The following is a 22,104-nucleotide window of genomic DNA, read 5'->3' on the forward strand; positions in this document are numbered from 1 at the left end:
TTGTAGGTACTTCCTGTTCATTGTCACGTGACATTGCCCTTGCCTAGATACGAGTAAGCGTCGCTACGGAGAGTGGGTTGGGTCTGTGTAGTTAAAAAAACCCACTTCTATGCATTTTCCACAAAGGTTTGGATAACTTATTATCATGGAAGTCTGCGGGAAACGCTGGTCGCTCGTCTCTACAACCACTCTGTCAAGATTTAAAGCTCTTAAAATGAAAGTGTTCTGTTAATAGTGCACTGATCCGTCCCGGCATGACAGGTAAAGATTAGTTAGCATGCTATCGAGCTAGCCACACTTGTTTCTGCATCGCAAAGCGACTAAATCCGCCGGTGAAAGGTAAGAAACCTCGTTTCACCTAAAGTGTAACACAGTTTTAACAATCAGTAACTCTTGTTAAAATCTACTGGTGTCGATACGTAATGATCGGCAGTTCAAAACAGTTGTTTTTTTCCCGAGTGACTCACGTTAAGTTAATTCCTTGTGACATTAATGATGCCGCTCTAATTGGATTAGCGCTCCCTCCGTTCCTGTCGGCTGTTAGAGGAGTCCTGCTCGCCGACATAACGAGGGAGGCGCTGAGCGGCGCTTGTGTGTGAGAAGCCAGTATTTGCGTGGGAACATGATGTTTAAACTAGATTTATGTACTAGTTTCTGCTTAGTCCAAATTCCAACCTTAAATATGTCGCAATAAAAAAATAGCTATAATTAATTGGTATGTGTAATATGTTTTCTAAACCTAAAAAGATAATATATAGAATGTCTGCAAATAATGTAATCATTCATTCACATGCACACTTAAGTTAGTGAAGTAAACAGTGTAATTTCCCTAATCAATTTGACAGAGCAAATACACTCATTAAACAAATGTTTTAGGTTATAAAAATACTATTTAATAATAATAGGAACTGCATAAAAAAATTTCACACAAGGACAGCTTGTAGTGATTTTCGGCAAAGTGCAGTACAGAGGTGTAAGACTCAAATGACTTACAAGCATGTCTGAAAAGTTGTGGGTAGTTAAATGCTGAGGTGAGGCTAGTTTCCCTGATGTTTGTCAGTTCTGTTTCTAGCCAGTTCAGTCATAACTGATAAAGGCTTCATTACTGATATTCATTTGTTTATTGATTTGATTTTTAGTGATTAGGGTGTTAGCAATGTAGGTTAGTTCTAGCTAACCAAGAGCATCTTGTGAACAAGGGAGGACCTTGTTATCAATTCTAGATGTAAAATGAAAGTAGTACATTTGTAGTATGCAGTATCATATAGGATTTGGCCCTGTGTGTATTCAGTGAATGTAATATGCTTCAGAACAATCAATGTGTTGCTTTCTTCGTGTTCAAAATGTGATTATTGTTACCGTGAGACAGAATTTAAATGCCTGAAGTTTTGTGTTAAACCAGCTTTGTGAGTTGATCCACTGCTCTTCAGTCAGCCATCACTGGGACAAACCATGCTGTAGACAATAATGGAACTAAACACTATTTTTGTTCCGGTTTAATAGTAATTCTTTATGTGTCAGTGTGGCTGCAGGTCTCTAGCAGTCATGGGCAAACTACAGAGCAGGTTCCGCAAGCGGTCTGACTTCTACAGGTGAGACAAGGGTCAGAAAATCCTCACAGGCATGTAGGATTATTCAGTTTCAGTGGAGGTATGCATTGTACAATTGCTACTCCAGTTTATCATGATGTTTCCTGTGTCCAGGGAATCTCAGGGGGAGAAGGCTGATAATACCTTTGACAGTCAGGTGGTGCAATACGAACTTGCTCATCAAGGGCCCATCAACACAGTCACCAATCTCAGCCCACATCTGTGTGTTTCTGGTGGGAGTGACCAGGTAAATTCTTCTTGACTACTAGTTGAAGACAAAAAAAATGACTGATTGTTTTGATGTCTTTCGGTGAAGTCTGTATGATAAAAGAAATATTATTTTGATAGACAGACAGACAGACAGACAGACAGTCAGTCAGTCAGTCAGTCAGTCAGTCAGTCAGACTGACTGACTGACTGACTTACTTTTATCCCAAACTGGGAAATTTAGACGTTACAGTAGCAGAACACAATTATTACAGAAAATATACATTTTAAGATGATTTATATCTACGGTATTTGTGTCTTCACATATAGGAGTGACTGAAATGACAATGTGAATGCCATGAAACGTGTACTGATTGTTGTGTGTGTGTGTTTCCATGCCTGCAGGCTGTTGTGGTGTATGACTGGAAGCAAGGTCGGTTGTGTCAGTCTTTCCAGGGTCACAATCGAGAGGTTACCAAGGTAAGGCCAATACTGCATGTGCGCATACTACATATGATGTGATTTTTATCCTCTGCTCTCATATTATATGTATTATACCCTATGTCTGTGTCAGGTGGTGTGCTATCCAGGCAGTACATGGATCTTTAGTGCCTCACGGGACAAAACCGTACTGATGTGGGACCTCAATCAGGGGGATGAACCTATTCAGGAATTTTGCGGACATGAATTGGTGGTGAATGGATTAGCTGTCAGCCCTGGTAAACTGACACGCACACACGCACACGCGCACACACACACACACACACACACACACACACACACACACACACACACACACACACACACACACACACACACAGCTATTTTATTACTGCAAAAGAAAAAGTTGACATTGTGGGGTCTCCTCGTCAACTGTGACTGGAGTTCATCTTTATATTTTTACATGATTTTAATTCCTAAGGAATCTAAAGAGACATCGTTTTGATGATTTTGGTGATGAGAATAAATCTTTTGTTTTACTTTTAGAAATTTCAGGTGTACATTTCAACACATCATGGGACTTTAAAAGACTTTGCCTTTCAAATGTGATTAGTTATGTCACTCATTGAACTTGGCTTATTAGCACTGACCATATGGTTCTGGTTTTTGTTGTGGTTTGTAGATGGGAGAAAGCTGTGCACTGGTTCTCGCGACAACTGGATGTGCCTCTGGGACATCGAATCAGCAAAATGTGAACAGAGACACAACATTTCTAGAAACCTGGTGAGAGTAATAGTGTGTGGAAAGAATGGTGGATGGCCTCTGCTGTGTTGTAAGAAAAATAACATCAACAAGACATTAAAGCTTTGCCTCCTGAGTACATTTCATGTAGACTTTCAAAATCTGCACTACTCTCTGTCCAGGTTACTCATGTGTGTTGGGTGCCAGGCAGCTCCTCTGTAGTCCAGACCTCTGAAGATAAAACCATAAGGTACGTTGCTGCAGCAAACGTCCTTTCCGTGCCAAAAGGGGTCATTTCAAAAGAAAAGTTTGTTGAGAGTGTCTTGGGGATGAAAAGAGTGTCAGATCAAGTGACATGGCTAAGTTCTTGGGGTGTCTACTGGTAGCAAAGGGGAGAAGGAGACTTGTTGGTGGAAGTCTAAAGTAAAAGAAGACATACAAGGAAAGAAGCTAGTGAAGAAGAGGTGGGACACTGAGAGGATCGAGGAGGGCAGTCAAGAATACATTGAGACGCGACATAGAGCCAAAGTGGAGGTGGCAAAGGCCAAACTAGAGGCATATGATGACATGTATGCCAAGTTGGACACCTCAGAAGGAGAGTACGATCTCTTCAGGTTGGCCAGACCGAGGGATTGAGATGGGAATGATGTGCAACAAGTTATGGTGATTAAGGATAGAGATGGAAATGTGTTAACTGGTACCAGCAGGGCACTGGGTAGATGGAAGGAATACTTTGAGGAGTTGATGAATGAGGAAAATGAGAGAGAAGGTCCAGTAGAAGATGCAAGTGTGGTGGACCAGGAAGTAGCAGTGATTAGCAAGGATGAAGTTAGAATGACACTGAAGAGAATGAAGAACGGGAAAGCAGTTGGTCAGTTTGACATTCCTTTTGAGGTATGGAAGCATCTAGGAGAGATTTTCTGTAGAGTGTTTTGACCAGGGTTGTTCAACAGAATCCTAGCGAGTGAGAAGATGCTGAAATGTTGACAATGAAGCTACTAGGCTAAGAGGAAGACCAAAGAGAAAGTGAATGGATGTAGTGAAGGAAGACATGGGGGCGGGTGGGGTTAGAGGGGAGGATTCAGAAGGTAGACTGACGTGGAAAAGGATGACAAGCTGTGGCGATCCCTGACAGGACAGGTTGAAAGAGAATGAAGTTATCTTAAGAGCTGGTTAAACCTCTTAAATGGTCATCTTGATGCTTCCAGCTGTTTGCAAAGAATGAATCAACAGTTTTTCAACAGATGGTCGTAGTCAAACGGTGATATAATGGTGTGAGAACATGGTCTGTTACTCTGATCTGAAAATGTATGTCTGGAGGAAAATTTTCCGATTACACATGAATATACCTATACATTGTATGTGAGTGCTTGTATGAGTTTCCTTTGTACTTGTGCACAGAGTGTGGGACAGCCGTGCATGGCAGGTGACCAATACCTTTCCAGCCAAGCAATATATCCAAACTCACTGTGATGTTTCTCAAAATGGAAACTACTTGATATCCAGCAGCAACGGCTTCGGAGGCCAGGGCTGCGAAGCCACGGTGAGACCATTTGAGGCATTTGTGTGGTTGCTGGGCATAGACATGTACATGTATCGATAGTGAGAGGCTAAAGTTGTTGCAGGTTAACTATTGTCTGGGTTATGACTAACAACTGGAATAATAGCTAATGGTCTGAATGTTTCCGCTATCCTCCACCCTCATATAACCCAATCCTGGGTTACAATAACATTCATTGAGGAATGAAGTTGGTTCTATTGTTGGTTCTATCTACTCAGAATATGTCAAATACATTACCTTTCTGCCAAACTACATGTAGCTGTTGTTGTTTACATTCAGTACGAGATTTTCATTCAATGTTGAAAACCTGCATGTGGCTCATTTTCAACAAAATTCTAAGAAGAAATCAATCTGTTTCTTCTATGAAGCAAACCACTGTCATTGGTTCTGAGTGGAGTTGTATCTGTGTTCTTAGCTTTGGGATCTGCGTCAGCCGGGCTGTAAAGTTGTGGAGTACAGAGGCCACCTCCAGACCACAGCCTGTTGTGTGTTTCTGCCTGGTGGCTCAAGTCAGGTAGCAACTTCCTCCCATGACAGCTCCGTCAAAATCTGGGATCAGAACACAGCAGGTAACATGCAATTGTGGATATCAACAAATCTCAAAAAAGACATGGACACGTGAACAGATGCTGTTTAGATGTTTATATTTTCTAACTCTCGTCTAACCCATCTTTCCATTGCAATCTTTTTAGCTTGTTTGGCGACGTTGTCTCTGGATGGTGCTGGCCCACTGGTTTCTCTGTCTCCTAGTGACTCCAATAATTTTCTGTGCGCCAGCTTCAATTCCGGGCTCCATCACATCCAGGTGGACCAGGGAACAAACCAGACTCAGTGTTCTGGAGCAAGCTCAGGTGGAGCTGGTGGCTTGGATATAAAAGCTGTAGCACGCTTCTGACAGCACAAGAGCCTGATGTGACTTATGGAATTTAACTTACCCTTTAGTAAACATTTTACTTTTATAGACAGTGGAGATCAGTCTGAAAAGGGCGGGAATGAAGGGAGGATCCAAAATCTGTTCATCCGAGCCATCCATCATACCCTTCTTGCTTGGACTTCTGCCTTCTTGGATCAAGGTGGAGCCACCAGGCATCGCTCTGTTTTAGTCTATGTCAGGTGGAGTTACAAAATGTTTCAGGCACACATTGTGGTTTTCTTGGTGAGGCTTTAATTCACTTCACTTCATTTATATTTGTATAGCGCAGAACATAACAAAAATTCATCTTAAGGCACTTTTCAGGTAGATCCCAACATAACCCACATTAGCAATCACTTTAGTAAAAGAAGCAAAAAAAACCTTCCTTTTAACAGGCAGAAACCTTGAGTAGAACCCAGACTCATATTGAGCGGCCATCTGCCTTGATCAGTTGAGTAGAGAAAGAAAGAAAGGGACAGAGAAACAGGTAGAGAGACAGTGACAGAGTATATACATATAGTATACTATGTGGAAAACAGAATTAGAACAAGTCTTTTAATCACTGAATTCATTTGTTCCATTCAAACCATATTAATGCCCAAAACTTCATAATATAATGTCATTAATGCCCCTGTAGGTGTGAGGGCCATGTGTTCCAATACCTTTGGCCATATACAGAGGTAATTGCAGTGTCGTAGCAGTGGTGTTAAGTCTGGAAATGCATCTCCAACTGTAAGAGAGCAGTGCAAGTGATATCCATTTGTGATCGCAGCAACAGTAGTGACGTAGGGAGAAATGAAGTCCAACTTATTTCCCCGTAAAGAAAATTGAATCTCACCTAGTTTTGAGAAGGGAACAGGGGGTTCAGGATATTCCCATTTAAATGGAATAATGTAACAAACTAGCAACCCAGTAAAGGTGAATATATTTTAAGTATTCCTTGATTCTCTGTCACACTAATTATGACTGGATTTAGCTCATCAAGTATTAGTGATTTTTTTAAAAATGGATGGGTGAAACAAGAAAGTGGAGGGTTTTAATATTCTTTCAAGTGTGTTTTAAGTATATCTACTTACTGGGAGTTCATAAATCCAGGGGTCTTTTTGTCGAGCAAGACAGAGCAAAATGTCAACTAACTGGGTGGAGCTGTTTGTTGGAGGAGGAAATATATAGTTCTTTTGAAAAATCATTTAAACATCAATATGAAAAGAAGTGGTAATGTGGTAGGTTACAGTTGGAAGGGTGCAAAGACTCATTCTGCATAATGATCCTTGATGAACTGTAACCCGTGACTGTGATGATGGAGGCCATGTCTATCAGAGCTGTTCTGACAATGGGAGCCACCACAGCTGGGCTGAAGAAGCTGAAATGCAGATAAATTGCAACCACATTTTAAATATGAAATTACACAGGAATGTATACTTGTAGAAGAAACTAAAAAGGGATTCTAAATACTGATTTTTTTTTCCAAATCAATATCCTTAAAGTGAGAAACGTTTGTCTATTGATCTACATTACAAAGGTTTACCCACAGTCCTTCATTTGGCATCTAAAAGCAAATTTTAAAATTCTGATTACAGACGGTGTGTGTGAAATCTTTGACCAAAAGTAATTCATTAGTCAGGTTTCCATGGGACCCCCTGCATCCTTGTCCAGAACATTGCTGATAATAACTCTTTTAAAGGTCAATGATAACACTGCTACAATGTACAGTAGTCTGTCACTTTGTCATTGAAGGGGCCTTCAGTTAAAAAAAATAAATACATTTTTTTGACATTACTTTCCCAATAGTAAGAGTATAAGGAGTTAGGCTCAGCTGTTTCTCTCACCATCTTAAGTCTTTTTAGCAACTGTGTTGTGTTGCTGCCTGGGGAATTCTAGCAATGAGATTATGGGTTGTTGTTTTTTTATCAACAAGGCATTGTAATGTCAGTGTTGGGGGTAATTTAATTCTTAATTACCTGCACTGTAGTATTTAGACTGCCATGCTTAAGACCAAATGACTTCACACGACACAATACTGTAGAAAAATGCTTTGTGTTGTAGCTGAATTGAACAGAAACAGTTTTTAAAGATACAGATTAAGATGTTTTTAACTGAATCTGTCAATATATTTAAATTTGAAAATCATCATGCACATACCCTTCCTTCTACTGCTTGGGTTTTGTCACTAAACAATTGACAGTTGATAAAGTTGACCTTTCATTTGATACCTAATGAAAAAGCAATAAATGAGATATTTCATGTCTGAGTTGTAGATCTAAGTTGTAACTTTGTCAGCTGACCATTGAGCACAAATGCTAGTTGAATTTGCGATACGCATTGTTGTGATAAACCATGAACTCACTCTGTGACAATGCATATGTATTATTTGTTTCTTGAGACCTCATGCAAATATAAAGCAAAGCCCCCGTTTCTATTAACATAATTGAACCAAACAACTTAAATATTTATCATCCGCTGGCCTGTTAAGGTTGTCGGTCGTTTTGCACAATGAAAATCTGTTTTCCCAACTAGTACTCTTTAATTCATAAGAATATTTTTTCATGCCATGTAGGAAAAATCAGAATTGTTTTTTTTTAACTTTGGTATTCTTACATAAGACGGTAAGAGAAGACTCACATGGTAAGGATAAATTTATAAACTTCTGAAGATGAGACTCCAAATCCACTGCTGACTTCAAGGAAACAATGATTAATCAGCGCCACCCAGTGTCAGACATGTTGGGAGACCACTATTAAGCAGCTTGTACTACAAAATAAAAGCATGTGTGTAAAACAATTTATCCAGTATAAGGAAATTTTAAAAGCTAGTGAATGATGTCACCTTAACTTGAGATGTCTGTTAGTTCTAGTGAATTCCCACCATGGTTGTACAAGTGTAGAGGGAGTGGTGACATAATTTTTTTTTTAAATTCTGAAATGTACTGTATTGTGTGACACACAATTGGCTTGAAATTGTAATGAATGAATCACAAAGTAGAAGTCTGTCATACTGCAGTGTTTATTTCTTCAAATGTTGACCTCATTTTCACTTAAGACACAAAGGAGGAAATATTATCCATCAGCGGGGTTGATAAAGTCACACAAACTTGATGACAGCAGGACAGAACAGTGGTTTTTACCTCATCAAATTAACTGCAGAAATATTCTGATTAAAGAAAACCATGAAAAATTAATCAATGGAATTATACACACACACACACACACACACACACACACACACACACACACACACACACACACAAAATCAACATCTAGGCTAATTCAACAAAAAATGTCCTTAAAAACACACTGATTGGCACATTATAAAAAGCAGGCTAAAATAGAAAATTGGTATACGCCAGGTACAGTACATTAAATTAGTGGTACAAGCCATTCAGCAGGCAGTTTAAAGACAGAATGAATATAAACAGAATGCAGCATTCAAACCTGAAGATCCACTGGTATGTTTCACCATTTAAGTAGTAAAATAAAATTGTACAGGAGGGGGCCTACAGCTTGTGACTAATTTAAGCATACAGTATTTCCTTATAATACACAGTACATGTTCAGTCTCAATTTTCTTTTCTCAATGACTAATCTTATTGGTGCTAGAAATTATCCATATAGAAGAGAATCTATATGCAAAATTCGGAGGATTACTTTCAATCTTAAACACTTTCCACAAATACAACATCAAATGAGCACCCATCAAAATCCTGAATCCTATCAAGTCCTGTAGCAACATGAATTAATTTCTGTATGATGACAACAACCGGAACTCTTCAATTTATCTGGCCCACAACTATCTAGTAATCATGGACAACTTCATGTCAAACATGATCTCAAGATAGCAAACACTACAGTCTGCAAAAAGATACCAGAATCACTTTCCTCTGGGAATCAAAAGTGAAAAGTCTCACCTTACAAATTAAAAATTTTCAACATGTCACAAGAGTAGCTCTGACAGAATGAGACGAATATCTCTGACCAGTTTAGTCCCGTATTTGTTTCAACCGTGATCATTGATGTGATAACTTTGTCTGTACATACATGTAGTTTTCATCACAGTGCAAATGTTGACTATAACGGTACAGAAAATTCAGCCTCATCATAAAAAACCCCATCGCTAATGTAATCTTCACATCACAAATCACATTTTAATTGTTCCCTAACAAGGCAGTCAACAAGTATATAAGACAACAAAGTTATAGGCATTAAAAAACAATAGCATGCAAGATCTCCGATATGTTACATGGCTATGTGAGTGGAGGGAAATGCTGGGACAAACTGGGTGTGTTTGGATGGAAAAAAAGTGATTTTTGGAATTAAGATTCTCAAACAATTAATACACACCAAATGATCCTGAACTAAAACATTAAACTACTTTAGTTCCATTTTGCTGGCATCACGTCTTCATTTACAATTAAAGATAAAAGACAAGACAATGGAGTGACAAAAGCGAGAATCCAACTATTGATCTTGACACATGATAAAACAGTCATTATCAGTGTGCTGAGAAACAGGCAAAGCCCACTTGTCTGTACCTGGTGTTATTGTGATGTAACACAAAGACGAGTGTTAGCACTGCATCATTACAGCACTGACAGAGTGGGAGAGGACATGCACAAAGCACCTCACATATACTAATAGCGACTCCATTGTTAAATCTGGGTGTCAATGCTTTAAATAACAGTTGCTTCTTTGGCCTCGGTCGTGTCATTACTCATAAGTACAATACCATCAATTTAACCAAGTGTCTATTAATCAATCTTTTGCAAGAGACACCTAAAAGATGATTTTTCTTAAAAATTTGAACAGATGTAGGATCAATAAAAAAAAAGACCTTATTTTAAATATATAACCAGACTCTGTGATAGGGGCTAAATTAATAGATGAAGACACATGAAACACAAAGGAGTATAGGAAGTAAGTCTCAGTCTGTTAGGACAACACATGAGGCATATTACATCATTGGTACGAAGAAGAGACATAAAAAGCCCCAAATGACTATTAAATGAGTTGTAGTGATGCACACTAGGCATGTTAACATGCTCTCTTTACCATGGTGGTTGGAAATGTCTACTTTAATTGTAAGAACTATGTCCATCAGTCTCAAGCCTGTCTTTTCCAGTGCAGGTCCAGGGTCCCTAAAAGCTGATCGAATTAATCTGTAATCAAAATGAAAGGGAGAACAAACCACAAGCCATTTTTATGAGTTGGATCGGCCTGAGTCACCTGAATCTTTGTAGATAACTGGCTTCTGCATTTCCGTACGCAACAAGAATTTGAAAATTTTAAATTCAAAAGCATTAGCTCCAGTTTAAACTCCTTCAACAGTTTAACACCAGTACCAAAACAATGAAAGGTTTTTGGTCTTAGGCAATACTCAACCTTCGACTTCAGAGTGAGGCAAGAACATGATGAGTATTATTTATTATGACATATTGCACCTCAGCAAGAGATTTAAAACCGTATTTGGAAAAAAAATGACTCAAAGAGACATACTTTCAATGTACTTGACATCTCTTTTCCAAATCTGTGAGTTTTGGTTGAGTCCCTGAGATGCTGCTGCCTGCCTGCCTGTTCTAGTGTCATGGTGACTCCTTGATTCAGAGCTTGAAACACTTTAATGCCTTTACACACACATTCAAACAGGTCACCTAGATGCAGTTGCTCATGTTCTCATTCATAAAGACACAGACTAAAAAGAGTTCCTGATGTCAAACTACTACCACCATGGAATGTGACTTCATAAAACAAACTACTGCTACATGCCATAACATTTTGGATGGAAATGGAATACATCTTACTATGAACAACTATCCAACATTTCAGAGGTTTTTAATACAGTAGAATGCATCGATTCCGCACCATACTTCATCATACTTTAGATTCAAAAAAGGAGAAGGAATGATTGTGGACAAACCTGTGTGAGAACTGTAATCCCAAGCTTATTCAGAGATAGAAATAAGATGCATCAAATACACTTTTTTGTTTTGAGACAGCATTGAAAAGGCTTTTCCAAATGCCAAAAATTCAAGCCCTGACAGGGGAGATTCTCAAAAGGTAACTGAGGTTTAGTGAGGCCAGCATTTAGAAAATCATGCACCACTCTGATAACTCCCTCATAGATTTATTTAAAAAAAAATGTTTGGTTGGTTTGCATAAGCTCTGGATCAGTTTGTCCACACCACTGAGGGTTTGTAGGTACTCTAACTAAAATCTACTCAAGCAATTAAAACGCCATTTTCAAATATAACTTTGTCCCAAATCTGACAATACAGTTGTAAATAACAAGTAGTTGTGTTGCTGTAGATGTGCACAGGAAACATTCTGACTTCCTTCACAGCTGCTTCTACATCATCCCCTCCCTCTCACTCTTCCTTGCTGCCTTCTACTGCTCGCCGGTGCGCTCCAGGCTGTCTATGACACGGCTCAGCCTGATGTTTAGAAGCCTGATCTGGGTGTCCAGGTGGTCGATTTTTTCTTCCAGCGAACCTGCCCCACCTCCTCGACGCCAGTATGCTCCCACAGGCCCCGTCATAAAGTATACCGCCATGATGAAAAAAAGGGGAAGCACCGCACGCTCGGGGTCACCCTCAAACTTCTGTAGGATGTAGAGGCAGGAGAGGGCAAACAGAGTGACACGTGCTAGCCAGAAGAAACGGCCAAACATGGCGTGCAGCAGGTAAAAGAAGCCCCCCAGGAACATGGAGAGGAACCAGTAGGCCACAACGACTGCGGCGATGAGGAGAAGGGCGCGTGCTGGGGAGTTGGTGAGAGATGTGGTACTAAAGTAGTGTGTGAGGTTTGAGGCTATGGAGAAAAGAGAAGTAGGTAAACAAAAAGACGCATTCTTAGCATATTAACTAACAACTTCTACAAATAATTTGGCAACCCTCATATTTGTCAGCATTTCTTTGATAGTAATGTGATAATGAATTTAAACTTACAGTCAATACCCATGACATCCAGCAGGTCTGACCAGATCTTCCATATGGTGTCAAGAAAAGAGTCCACTCCATGAACAAAGCGCTCCGTTGTTTTGGAGAAAAACTATGGGATCAAAACAGGAGAGGAAAAATAAGACTGTGTGATCCATAACCTGGTCACTACAATGGAATGAGATTATACATGCATAGAATATTTACGCAATTCTGCAATAGATGTGCAGAATTTATTTCAAAAGCATAATAAAAATGTAGAGCACTCCAAAAATGTGTCAAACCACGTGGAGCACACAGCAGTCTACAATCCATAGAGGACAAAATAGTGGACTATTTTGTACACAGGTATAAGTTCAACACAATTGGTTTAAAACTTTGCCTTCATATAATAAAGTGGACAAACCATGTCTCCTACAAGGCATTAACACAGTTGATTTCCTTTTAATTTCATGTCTGCTTTCCATGGACAGAGAAATCATTTGCAAGTTCATGGAGTTCCACGTGTTCACTCAACCACCCCGTAAGTTTTCACCGGGGTTCGGGTCAGGGTTCGTAGTTTAGCCATCCCCCCAACGGTGACTTCGTTGTCAGTGGGGCACACACAAGCACCACCGTTACCGTTCCCCCTTTTTCGGGTATTGCTAGTTGTCTATATTCGTAGGATGCTGAAGTATCCCTCGTTGTGTGACGTGTAATGCTCACTGTCTCCGTATTGGAGAGTTTATGTTGTGTTCAGGGTCATGGATAATTTGGTAATCGAAGTCTGGAATTTTTCGCTCATGAAAAGGCACCTAATTTCCGACAGATTTGAACGCAGCATCAGGGACGATACAAAGAAGGACAATATTTACTAAATAATAATAATAATAATAAACATTTAATAAGGTATTATTGGAAATTTCATCCTACACTTCGCGAAAAATCATTGTAAAACGGCACTTCAGGCGATGAGCTCAGATAACAGTTTAGTTTTTAAATTAGCATCCTTGAAAATGTTGGCCAGGCCTGAGACGCTTGTTTCCTGTTCGCCATTGACCGCAAACCGCCTTGGCTCCTCGCTTTTTTGAAAACACGGTCAAAACGAGCTGTTATTTAACCATGTGGCCCTGAATTCACCTTATATAATCCTCTGATGTTGTCCTCTCCGAAAACGCTGCTTAGAGTCTGGTAGATGCCATTAGCTGCTCGTCGGAAGCTATTCTGATTGCTGGTCCTGCTCCTAGCGGCTTCAATTGTGCAGAACAGAGATGAAGATATCACCAAGAAAAACACGAAAAACCCGATTCCCTTCATGGTAGCAAAATAGCCCAAGTTATCCAGCAGAGGCGGGTATCAAAATGGTTCAATGAAACGCAAGGTAGGAAAAGTAATTAGCTGACTCTGGGTGACACCTTGTTGGGGTAAAACAAGACTGACTCTGAGTGGCAACAGCGCATGTTGCGTTCAGAGGCCTCGTTATTTCTACAATTCTCTCCTGGTCCATTGGGTTCGTGAGCAAAATCGTCGATTATGTTGCGTCAGACTCTCGATCAATCGACAATTACGCATTTCATCAGACACTGTGAGCATAATATGTATAAAAATCTTGAATGGTTTTAAATTTGTTGTACTTACAACAGACACAGCCCTTTTGTGCTTCCTACGGGCACATAAAACTGACTATCAGCTGTTAAAATACTAATTTGCATTATCAAAACTAAGTAAAAAATAAATATAAATTTTTAAATACAATTTTACATTCCGGGTTTATTATCAATCTAATTTTATTGGTGTCATTTATGTGAAGCCAATATTTCCGACGGCCACAAAGCTATCATTTGTCTACATTTGAATTGGAGGCAGGATGGAGTCGTGTAAAACTCGCTGCTGTCCTCTAGTGGTGGAATGAGTTGAGTTCAAGTCAACTGGACTGTCAGAAAAGCTAGAAGACGGTTCGATTCTGAAACAGTCTCTTGGATCAGAGGCGAAAAGTCTTTTGTTTAGGATGAAAATATTCGAGGTAACATATATTTTTGAACAATTGGTCAAAAATGATCTTTTATGTTTGTACCAAGATCCCATACTAAAGACAGCAAATATGTCTTATAACGTATTATGGTATGGTCATTCTTCCAACAGTCTTCATTCTGGTTTTGTATGAGATGAAAAAAATTGCATAATTGATTTACATCTTCTCTGGCTGGCAAACAAACAAACAAACAAACAAACAAACAAACAAACAAACAAACAAACAAACATGCAAGATAGCAAGCAAACAAATACACAAATAAATAAATATTCACTGGAGTTCAGAAGAGGCACTTACTTTGATAGCGTTCCCCTGAGTTCTCATTATACAATTTTTTTGTACATTGTGGGCCAAACTTGGAAGTAGGTCAAGACTGCAAATAATGATGACAGAAGCGGTGAGGAGAGTGGTGCAATAAGGCCACATGCATACATTTATTTTTGCTACAGACATGAGCGAGCCATAATGCTGAAATTTGTTTAATCACAGGAACATGTGTTCAGCAGTTTTTCTCTTTATATCAACACTAACTGGCCCATTTGTGGGGAAGAATAACTGTTAAATTGCTGGAATCTCCCACTAGATGGTAGGATTGTACTACTGTTTCATGTCTAACACTAAACATGATTAGTATTACATGTCTGATTAATGAATAATAGCCTAATAGGATGATATTTTGTGTTAATATTATTTCACAAATATACGCAAATATATATAAGCAAAAGTAATTATTAACACACACAATCACATTAAAAAACAATAAGTAACACTTTAATGAGAGGCTTGACTATTACAACACTTTGTTCTGGTCTGCCATAGAACAAACAAACAAACAAACAAACAAACAAACAAACAAACAAACTAACTAACTAACTAACTAACTAACTAACTCACTAACTAACTAACAAGCAAAGAAAGAAACAGACAGACAGACAGACAGACAGACAGACAGACAGACAGACAGACAGACAGACAGACAGACAGACAGACAGACAGAAAAACAAGGGACAATATTAAATCAGTCACAATGAATTAAACATTTTGCTGTATGAGTGCTGTCTGAGACCACAAGGAGAGCGCACATTCAGCAACTTAAGTTTCCACACAGGTTACCCTTACGTTCTCCTGTTAATTTAAAATTAAATATGCAATCACTTTATTATTATAATAGTGCTTCTGGTATATGAGTTGCTGAGGTCCTCTTTTGCTGCATTTCTGTATGAAACACTGGAACAGCTTTCACAGGATCTGACATCAGCTGAAAACACCGGCAATTTTAAATGCAACTAATCTATTCATTCTGGCTTTGTGTTCATAGCTTCATAGTGTTATTTATACTTTTTTTTTAATCACAAAATGAGTTTTTAATGTATTCCTGTCTTAATATTTATCTAAAATTGCTTATTTGTCAGATATCAGAATGTTAATATGATTCTAATTAATATTCTCATTCCTTTGTATTCTTAGTTTGCCTGTGTTATGTTTCATTATTAATCTTAATCATTAATTATCTTAACTATCGATCTTTAACTGCTATGACTTTAGTCTCTAAATGAAGTGCATTCCTCTAAAGTTAAAAACTCCGTTTTGCTTAACTGATTCACGTACTTCATGCCTTCACACAAAGAAAGTAAAAAGAGAGTAGTTGTCTATATTTTAATTTCCAACAAAAACGACAGCGCCAAACGCATAAAGCTGAATTCAGTCCACGTCATTCTGATCAGTCGCTGTGTCATGACGCGTGGTATCCATGACGTGTGGTATCCATGACGTGTGGTATCCATGACGCGTGGTATCCATGACGTGTGGTATCCAGGACATTTGGTATCCAGGCAACGTCGCACGCAACGATACGCGCGGTGCGTGTGAGACTGAAGACAGCAGTGAAGGAAAGTATTAACTTGGAGTTATCACAAATATCATTTATATGATTTATTTATAGTTTCTCGGCCGTCGGTATTGTACTGACGTCACCAGGCTATGTAAACATGTATGACCGAGCTCCACGGGTGACCTTCATCACAACAAGCGGCACTTCATCAGCAGTCGGCCCTGGGTCCTATGACGTCACCCCGACTAATACAAAATTAACAGGTAGGAATTCGACTTCTGTAACCAAACACTTCACCTTAACATAATACAAAGCCGATTATATTGTTAAACTTTTAAAAAACAAGTTAGGCTAACGTTAGCACATCTTTACATACTTAGCATACACTTAAAAATCACACAATTTATTTTTGTCCTAATAAAAAAACAACAACTTCCATATCATTTAAAATTATTTGTACAATTATAAATAGGTCAGGCTTAATGAGAATTCCAGGGTTGGGTACGCTTCATTGACTTTTGAAAACGCGGAGAAACAACCATGATACCATTTTCTATAATCCCAAGCGACAACCTCCCCCCCCCCCCGTTAAACCAACACACTACTGCTAAAAGGTTTAGAAATGACATTAGCTAGAATGTTATCTGTTGTGGAAGCATGTTTAGAAATACTGTACAGTATGCCATTGCCATGCTGGGAGCAGAGTAATACTTCAGGTGAGTTACCATGGCAATGAACTCTTACCACCCCACAATAGTGTGTTCAGCTAATGCGGCCGCAAGAGGGCACACGCCAGTGTCTTATTGTGCCGGTCCCAAGCCCGGATAAATACAGAGGGTTATGTCAGGAAGGACATCCAGCGTAAAACTTTTGCCAAATTAACCGGATCGGTCGAGTCCCAGGTGGAAATTGGACTACTGTTGGTTGAAGAAGGAGAGGAGGAAAGTGTGTTTGTAGGAAGAGAGAGAAGAGGAACGCCAAGAGTATAGGACTGAGAGTAGGGACGTTGAATGTTGGAACTATGACAGGAAAATGTAGAGAGTTGGTTGACATGATGCAGAGGAAGAAGGTAGTGTGTGTATGTGTCCAGGAGACCAGGTGGAAAGGTAGCAAGGCTAGAAGTTTAGGGGCAGAGTTCAAGCTGTTCTATCATGGTGTAGATAAGAAGAGAAATGGAGTAGGAGTTATCTTGAAGGAGGAGTTTGTTAGCAACGTCCTGGAGGTAAAAAGAATGTCAGATAAAGTGATGAACCTGAAGCTAGAAATAGAAGGTGTGATGTTCAACATTGTTAGTGGGTATGCTCCACAGGTAGGATGTGAGCTGGAGGAGAAGGAGAAATTCTGGTTGGACTTCGATGAAGTGATAAAGAGCATACCTAGAAGTGAGAGAGTTGTCATTGGTGCAGACTTCAATGGACATGTTGGTGCAGGAAACAGAGGTGATGAGGAGGTGATGGGCAGGTTTGGTATCCAGGAGAGGAACGTAGAAGGACAGATGGTAGTTGACTTTGCAAAAGGATGGAAATGACTATAGTGAATACTTTCTTTCAGAAGAGGCAGGAACATAGGGTGACCTATAAAAGTGGAGGTAAGAGCACACAGATAGACTACATCTTGTGTAGATGGTGTAATCTGAAGGAGATCAGTGACTGCAAAGTAGTGGTGGGCGAGAGTGTAGGAGAGTACTGGGTGTGTCATCTGGAAGGAAAGTAGATAGGAGACTTGGTGGTGGAATAAGGAGGGACAGGAGTGTGTACAGAGAAGCTAAGACGAAGTGGGACACTGAGAGGACTGAGGAGAGTAGACATGAGTACAGGGAGATGCAGCGTGACGTGAAGGTAGAGGTAACAAAGGCCAAACAAGGGGCTTATGATGACCTATATGCTAGGTTGGACAGTAAGGAGGGAGAGACTGATCAATACAGGCTGGCAAGACAGAGACAGAGATTGGAAGGACGTGCAGCAGGTTAGGGTGATTAAGGATAGGGATGGAAGTCTATTAACAGGTGCCAGTAGTGTGATGGGAAGATGGAAAGAGTACTTTGAAGAGTTGATGAACGTGGAAAATGAGAGAGAACAAAGACTAGAATAGGTGACTGATGTGGACCAGGAAGTAGCAAAGATCAGGCATTGAAGAGGATGAAGAGTGGAAAGGCAGTCGGTCCTGATGATATACCTGTAGAGGTTTGGAAGTGCCTAGGAGAGGTGGCAGTAGAGTTTCTGACTGGGTTCTTCAATAGGATCTTAGATAGTGAGAAGATGCCTGAGGAATGGAGGAGAAGTGTGCTGGTGCCCATTTTTACGAACAAGGGAGGTGTGCAGAGTTGTGGCAGCTACAGTGGAATAAAGCTGATGAGCCATACAATGAAGTTATGGGAAAGAGTAATGGAAGCTAAACAAGGGGCAGAAGTGAGCATTCGTGAGTAGCAGTATGGTTTCATGCCAAAAAAGAGTACTACAGATGCAGTATTTACCTTGAGGATGTTGATAGAGAAGTACAGAGAAGGCCAGAGGGAGCTGCATTGTGTTTTTGTAGATCTGGAGAAAGCTTATGACAGGGTGCCCACAGAGAAGAACTGTGGTATTGTATGAGGAAGTCTGGAGTGCCAGAGAAGTATGTTAGAGCGGTGCAGGACATGTATGAGGACTAAGACAGTGGTGAGGTGTGCTGTAGGTGTGACAGAGGAGTTCAAGGTGGAGGTGGGACTGCACCAGGGATCAGCTCTGAGCCCCTTCTTGTTCGCTATGGTGATGGACAGGCTGACAGACAAGGTTAGACAGGAATCTCCATGGACTATGATGTTTGCAGATGACATTGTGATCTGCAGTGAGAGCAGGGAACAGGTGGAGGAGAAGCTAGAGAGGTGGAGGTTTGTCCTGGAAAGGAGAGGAATGAAGGTTAGCCGCAGTAAGACAGAGTACATGTGTGTGAATGAGAGGGACCCAAGTGGAAGAGTGAGGTTACAGGGAGAAGAGATCAAGAAGGTGGAGGATTTTAAGTACTTAGGGTCAACATTCCATAGCAAGAGATTGTGAAAAAGAGGTGAAGAAGCGTGAACAGGCAGGATGGTACGGGTGGAGAAAAGTGTCAGGTGTGATATGTGATAGAAGAGTTTCAGCTAAAATGAAAGGAAAGGTGTACAAAACTGTGGTGAGATCAGCGATGTTGTTTGGTCTAGAGACAGTGTCACTGAGGAAAAGACAGGAGACAGAGCTGGAGGTAGCAGAGATGAAGATGCTGAGGTTCTCTTTGGGAGTGACCAGGATGGATAGGATCAGGAATGAATACATCAGAGGGACAGCACATGTTAGAGGTTTTGGAGATAAGTCAGAGGCCTGAGATGGTTTGGACATGTCCAGAGGAGAGATAGTGCATATATTGGTAGAAGGATGCTGAGTTTAGAACTGCAAGGCAGGAGGCCTAGAGGAAGACCAAAGAGGAGGTTTATGGATGTAATGAGGGAAGACATGAAGGTAGTTGGTGTGAGAGAAGAGGATGCAGAAGACAGGGTTAGATGGAGGCAATTGATTCACTGTGGCGACCCTGAAGGGAAAAGCTGAAAGGATAATAATAATAATAATAATAATAATAATAATAATAATAATAATAATAATAATAATAATAATAATAATACAGTAATAATAATAATACAGTAATAACAATAATGTGTTCAGGTCAGTATTATGTAGATTGAGACTGCATGCACCCTGGTGGCCATAGTACAACAATCTATCTCACAAATCAACCTCTCCACCTGCTGTCCCTTAAAACAGGTTGATACCTATGGTTGCAGAGTCCACTGGTGCCTATAATAAATCTGTTTGGAGCAATAACACCAGAGATATGATGACTTCAAGCCTGATGATCTTACACTGTTGCTATGGCTGAGCCCTCGAGGAGAATGGCATCACAGTTCCCAGACATAAACACAAATGAAAACCTGTCTGTTTGGTTGAGTCAGCTAGTGTGACAGTGACAGTCCTCTACAGACTCTGCAGTAGCTCTGACCAACTTTGACTTAAATTACAATAGTTTATCATCCCATCATAGGGGGACTGGAATGACTGATTTTGTGGAATGTACTGTACTTCAGTCATATCACCTTTAAACGGTAAAAAAACAACATAGTACTTACATACTGTCAAGAAGTATATTCAGGATTTGTGTTGATGTGCTTTTGTTTTTAATCATAAGATCAAAACCTGTTATGTCACTTCTCTAAAACTGAAATTCGTAGGTTTCAATGCAGTTCCCTCTACATTGTAGGTTTTGGAGGTAAGTGCAACATACAGTATAGTGCAAACAGGATGAGAAGCTGAAATGAAAATGACCATTTTGTAAGAAATACGTACTGCATGGCTTTAAAACCGAAAATGAAACTTTTCTTCAACAGTCTCTCAACAAAATTGCTTTCTTGCAGTAAACTGTAGAAAAACTGCAGTATTATGTGTTTAGTTTGAGGTTATGGGTCTCCAATTTTTTGTGTTTTTGAAACTTCAAAATGTTATCTTAGGCACATGTATGGAGATTATAAATTCTCCATGCTTTATTCCTATTGTTGTGTTCCTTTTTTGTGTGTTGCAGGTGGTTATGCTCCATTTCTGTCCTTGGTCAGCAGGCTACCATCTCTCAGTCCATCCAGTGAGATGCCAGCTCCTGGGCAGTATGACTCCTCACCTGTCAAGGTAGTGTAGGTCAGAGACAATCATTTACAGTTATGTCAAGCCGTATGTTTGATTAGTTCAGGCTGATTGGTGATGGGTGTGGTTTGGGGGTGGGGGGAGGGGGGAGGTAGAGTGATTGTCCACTTATCAGAAGGATGTGTTCTTTTGAAATCCACATGTTGAAGTGTCATTGGTGAAGTGTCCTAGTTAACCTCAAATTGCTCCCATTTGAGTGATTGTGTGATTGGGTGTAGCTACTGATGTGAAGGTTAGGGCTTTGCATGGTACCCTATTCCATCATGCGAATGATGGATAATAATAACGGGTGAGAACAAAGAGGAGAATGTGTTGAGGAAAATATGCTTGCAAAGACATCTTATTTGTAATCAGATTCTCTGAGTGTCTGTTTGTCTCTATGTTGAACCCATATAGCTAAATATTCACGGTGGCCACAGTCTCCAGAATCGCTCCAGGCGTTTTGAGGAGGTTCTGTCGGAGGTGCCGGGCCCTGGGGCCTACAATGTGTCTCCTGCTTCTGGAAAGGCATTCAGGCCCACCATAGTTGATGATTTAGGATGGACTGAGAAGCCTGGTAGAAAAACGGTAGGCATATGGATGAAGTCTCAAAGCCCAAGGACAAAGTAAATGAGCATACAGGCCACAATAAATTATTTAGAATTATTTTGTACATCCAGAACAATGTTGATTAAACCCACAGATGTCCTTTGTATAGATACTGTAGAAAATATATGTAATAATCTCTTCACTCACTTTGAGCTGGTCATGATTTGCCATGTATGATCTGATCCCCATCTAACCAGAGTTATGTCTTCTGTTCTGCACAACACACGCAAATACTCTTAACACATTTTCTGTTCACAGATAGAGTGACAATACAAGAACATGTACAGCCTGGAAACCGTGAACTTTGATGTGATGTTTTTTTTCCCCCTCTATCTAACGAAAGACAAGAATAACTACGCCTCCTTCACAAGCGGTTACTGCCAAAGCTTACAGAGGATACTTTGCCAACAGCTTACCTCTTCACACCAATCTACAGCATTTAGAGGCAGCTATTTCAAAACCGTTGAGAAAAACAACTTTCCTAAATCTTTGTCAAAACAATAATTCTGTATAATTTAAAAATATTTTATTTAAACAACTTCACCAGCTGTTATGTTTGCTTCTGAAAATGTATCGAATTTGTAAGAACATACG

The 22,104-nt window shown here is 39.9% G+C and overlaps 3 protein-coding genes across 6 annotated transcripts in view; 2 read left to right on the plus strand and 1 right to left on the minus strand.

The window, feature by feature from the left end:
* The first annotated feature begins 72 nt into the window (after nt 1-72).
* On the plus strand, nt 73-11,442 carry wdr31 (WD repeat domain 31). 2 transcript variants are annotated; one of them, XM_068311640.1, is made up of 10 exons: nt 73-339; nt 1,522-1,592; nt 1,704-1,836; nt 2,202-2,276; nt 2,371-2,515; nt 2,920-3,020; nt 3,161-3,228; nt 4,380-4,521; nt 4,955-5,108; nt 5,232-11,442. In XM_068311640.1, exons 2-10 carry the CDS (start codon nt 1,546-1,548, stop codon nt 5,432-5,434), a joined length of 1,068 nt encoding a protein of 355 aa, XP_068167741.1. In that variant the 5' UTR covers nt 73-339; nt 1,522-1,545; the 3' UTR covers nt 5,435-11,442. The 2 variants fall into 2 exon arrangements, with proteins under 2 accessions (XP_068167741.1, XP_068167742.1); XM_068311641.1 differs by having other exon boundaries at nt 73-261.
* Nucleotides 11,443-11,577: 135 nt separating this feature from the next.
* On the minus strand, nt 11,578-13,807 carry bri3bp (bri3 binding protein). The gene is made up of 3 exons (XM_068311642.1): nt 13,500-13,807; nt 12,390-12,492; nt 11,578-12,252 (listed from the first exon to the last, which is right to left on the minus strand). Exons 1-3 carry the CDS (start codon nt 13,674-13,676, stop codon nt 11,831-11,833), a joined length of 702 nt encoding a protein of 233 aa, XP_068167743.1. The 5' UTR covers nt 13,677-13,807; the 3' UTR covers nt 11,578-11,830.
* A 6,422-nt stretch (nt 13,808-20,229) lies between these two features.
* stpg2 (sperm-tail PG-rich repeat containing 2) overlaps nt 20,230-22,104 on the plus strand; it is a 65,044-nt gene continuing 63,169 nt past the window's right edge. For all 3 annotated transcript variants that reach the window (XM_068311505.1, XM_068311506.1, XM_068311504.1), the window contains exons 1-3: nt 20,230-20,333; nt 20,807-20,907; nt 21,319-21,489. In XM_068311505.1, coding sequence (XP_068167606.1) covers nt 20,300-20,333; nt 20,807-20,907; nt 21,319-21,489 — 306 coding nt within the window. In that variant the 5' untranslated portion in view covers nt 20,230-20,299. The remainder of the gene's footprint in view (nt 20,334-20,806; nt 20,908-21,318; nt 21,490-22,104) is intronic.

Source organism: Antennarius striatus, chromosome 3 (assembly GCF_040054535.1).
Source record: "Antennarius striatus isolate MH-2024 chromosome 3, ASM4005453v1, whole genome shotgun sequence".
NCBI lineage: Eukaryota > Metazoa > Chordata > Actinopteri > Lophiiformes > Antennariidae > Antennarius > Antennarius striatus.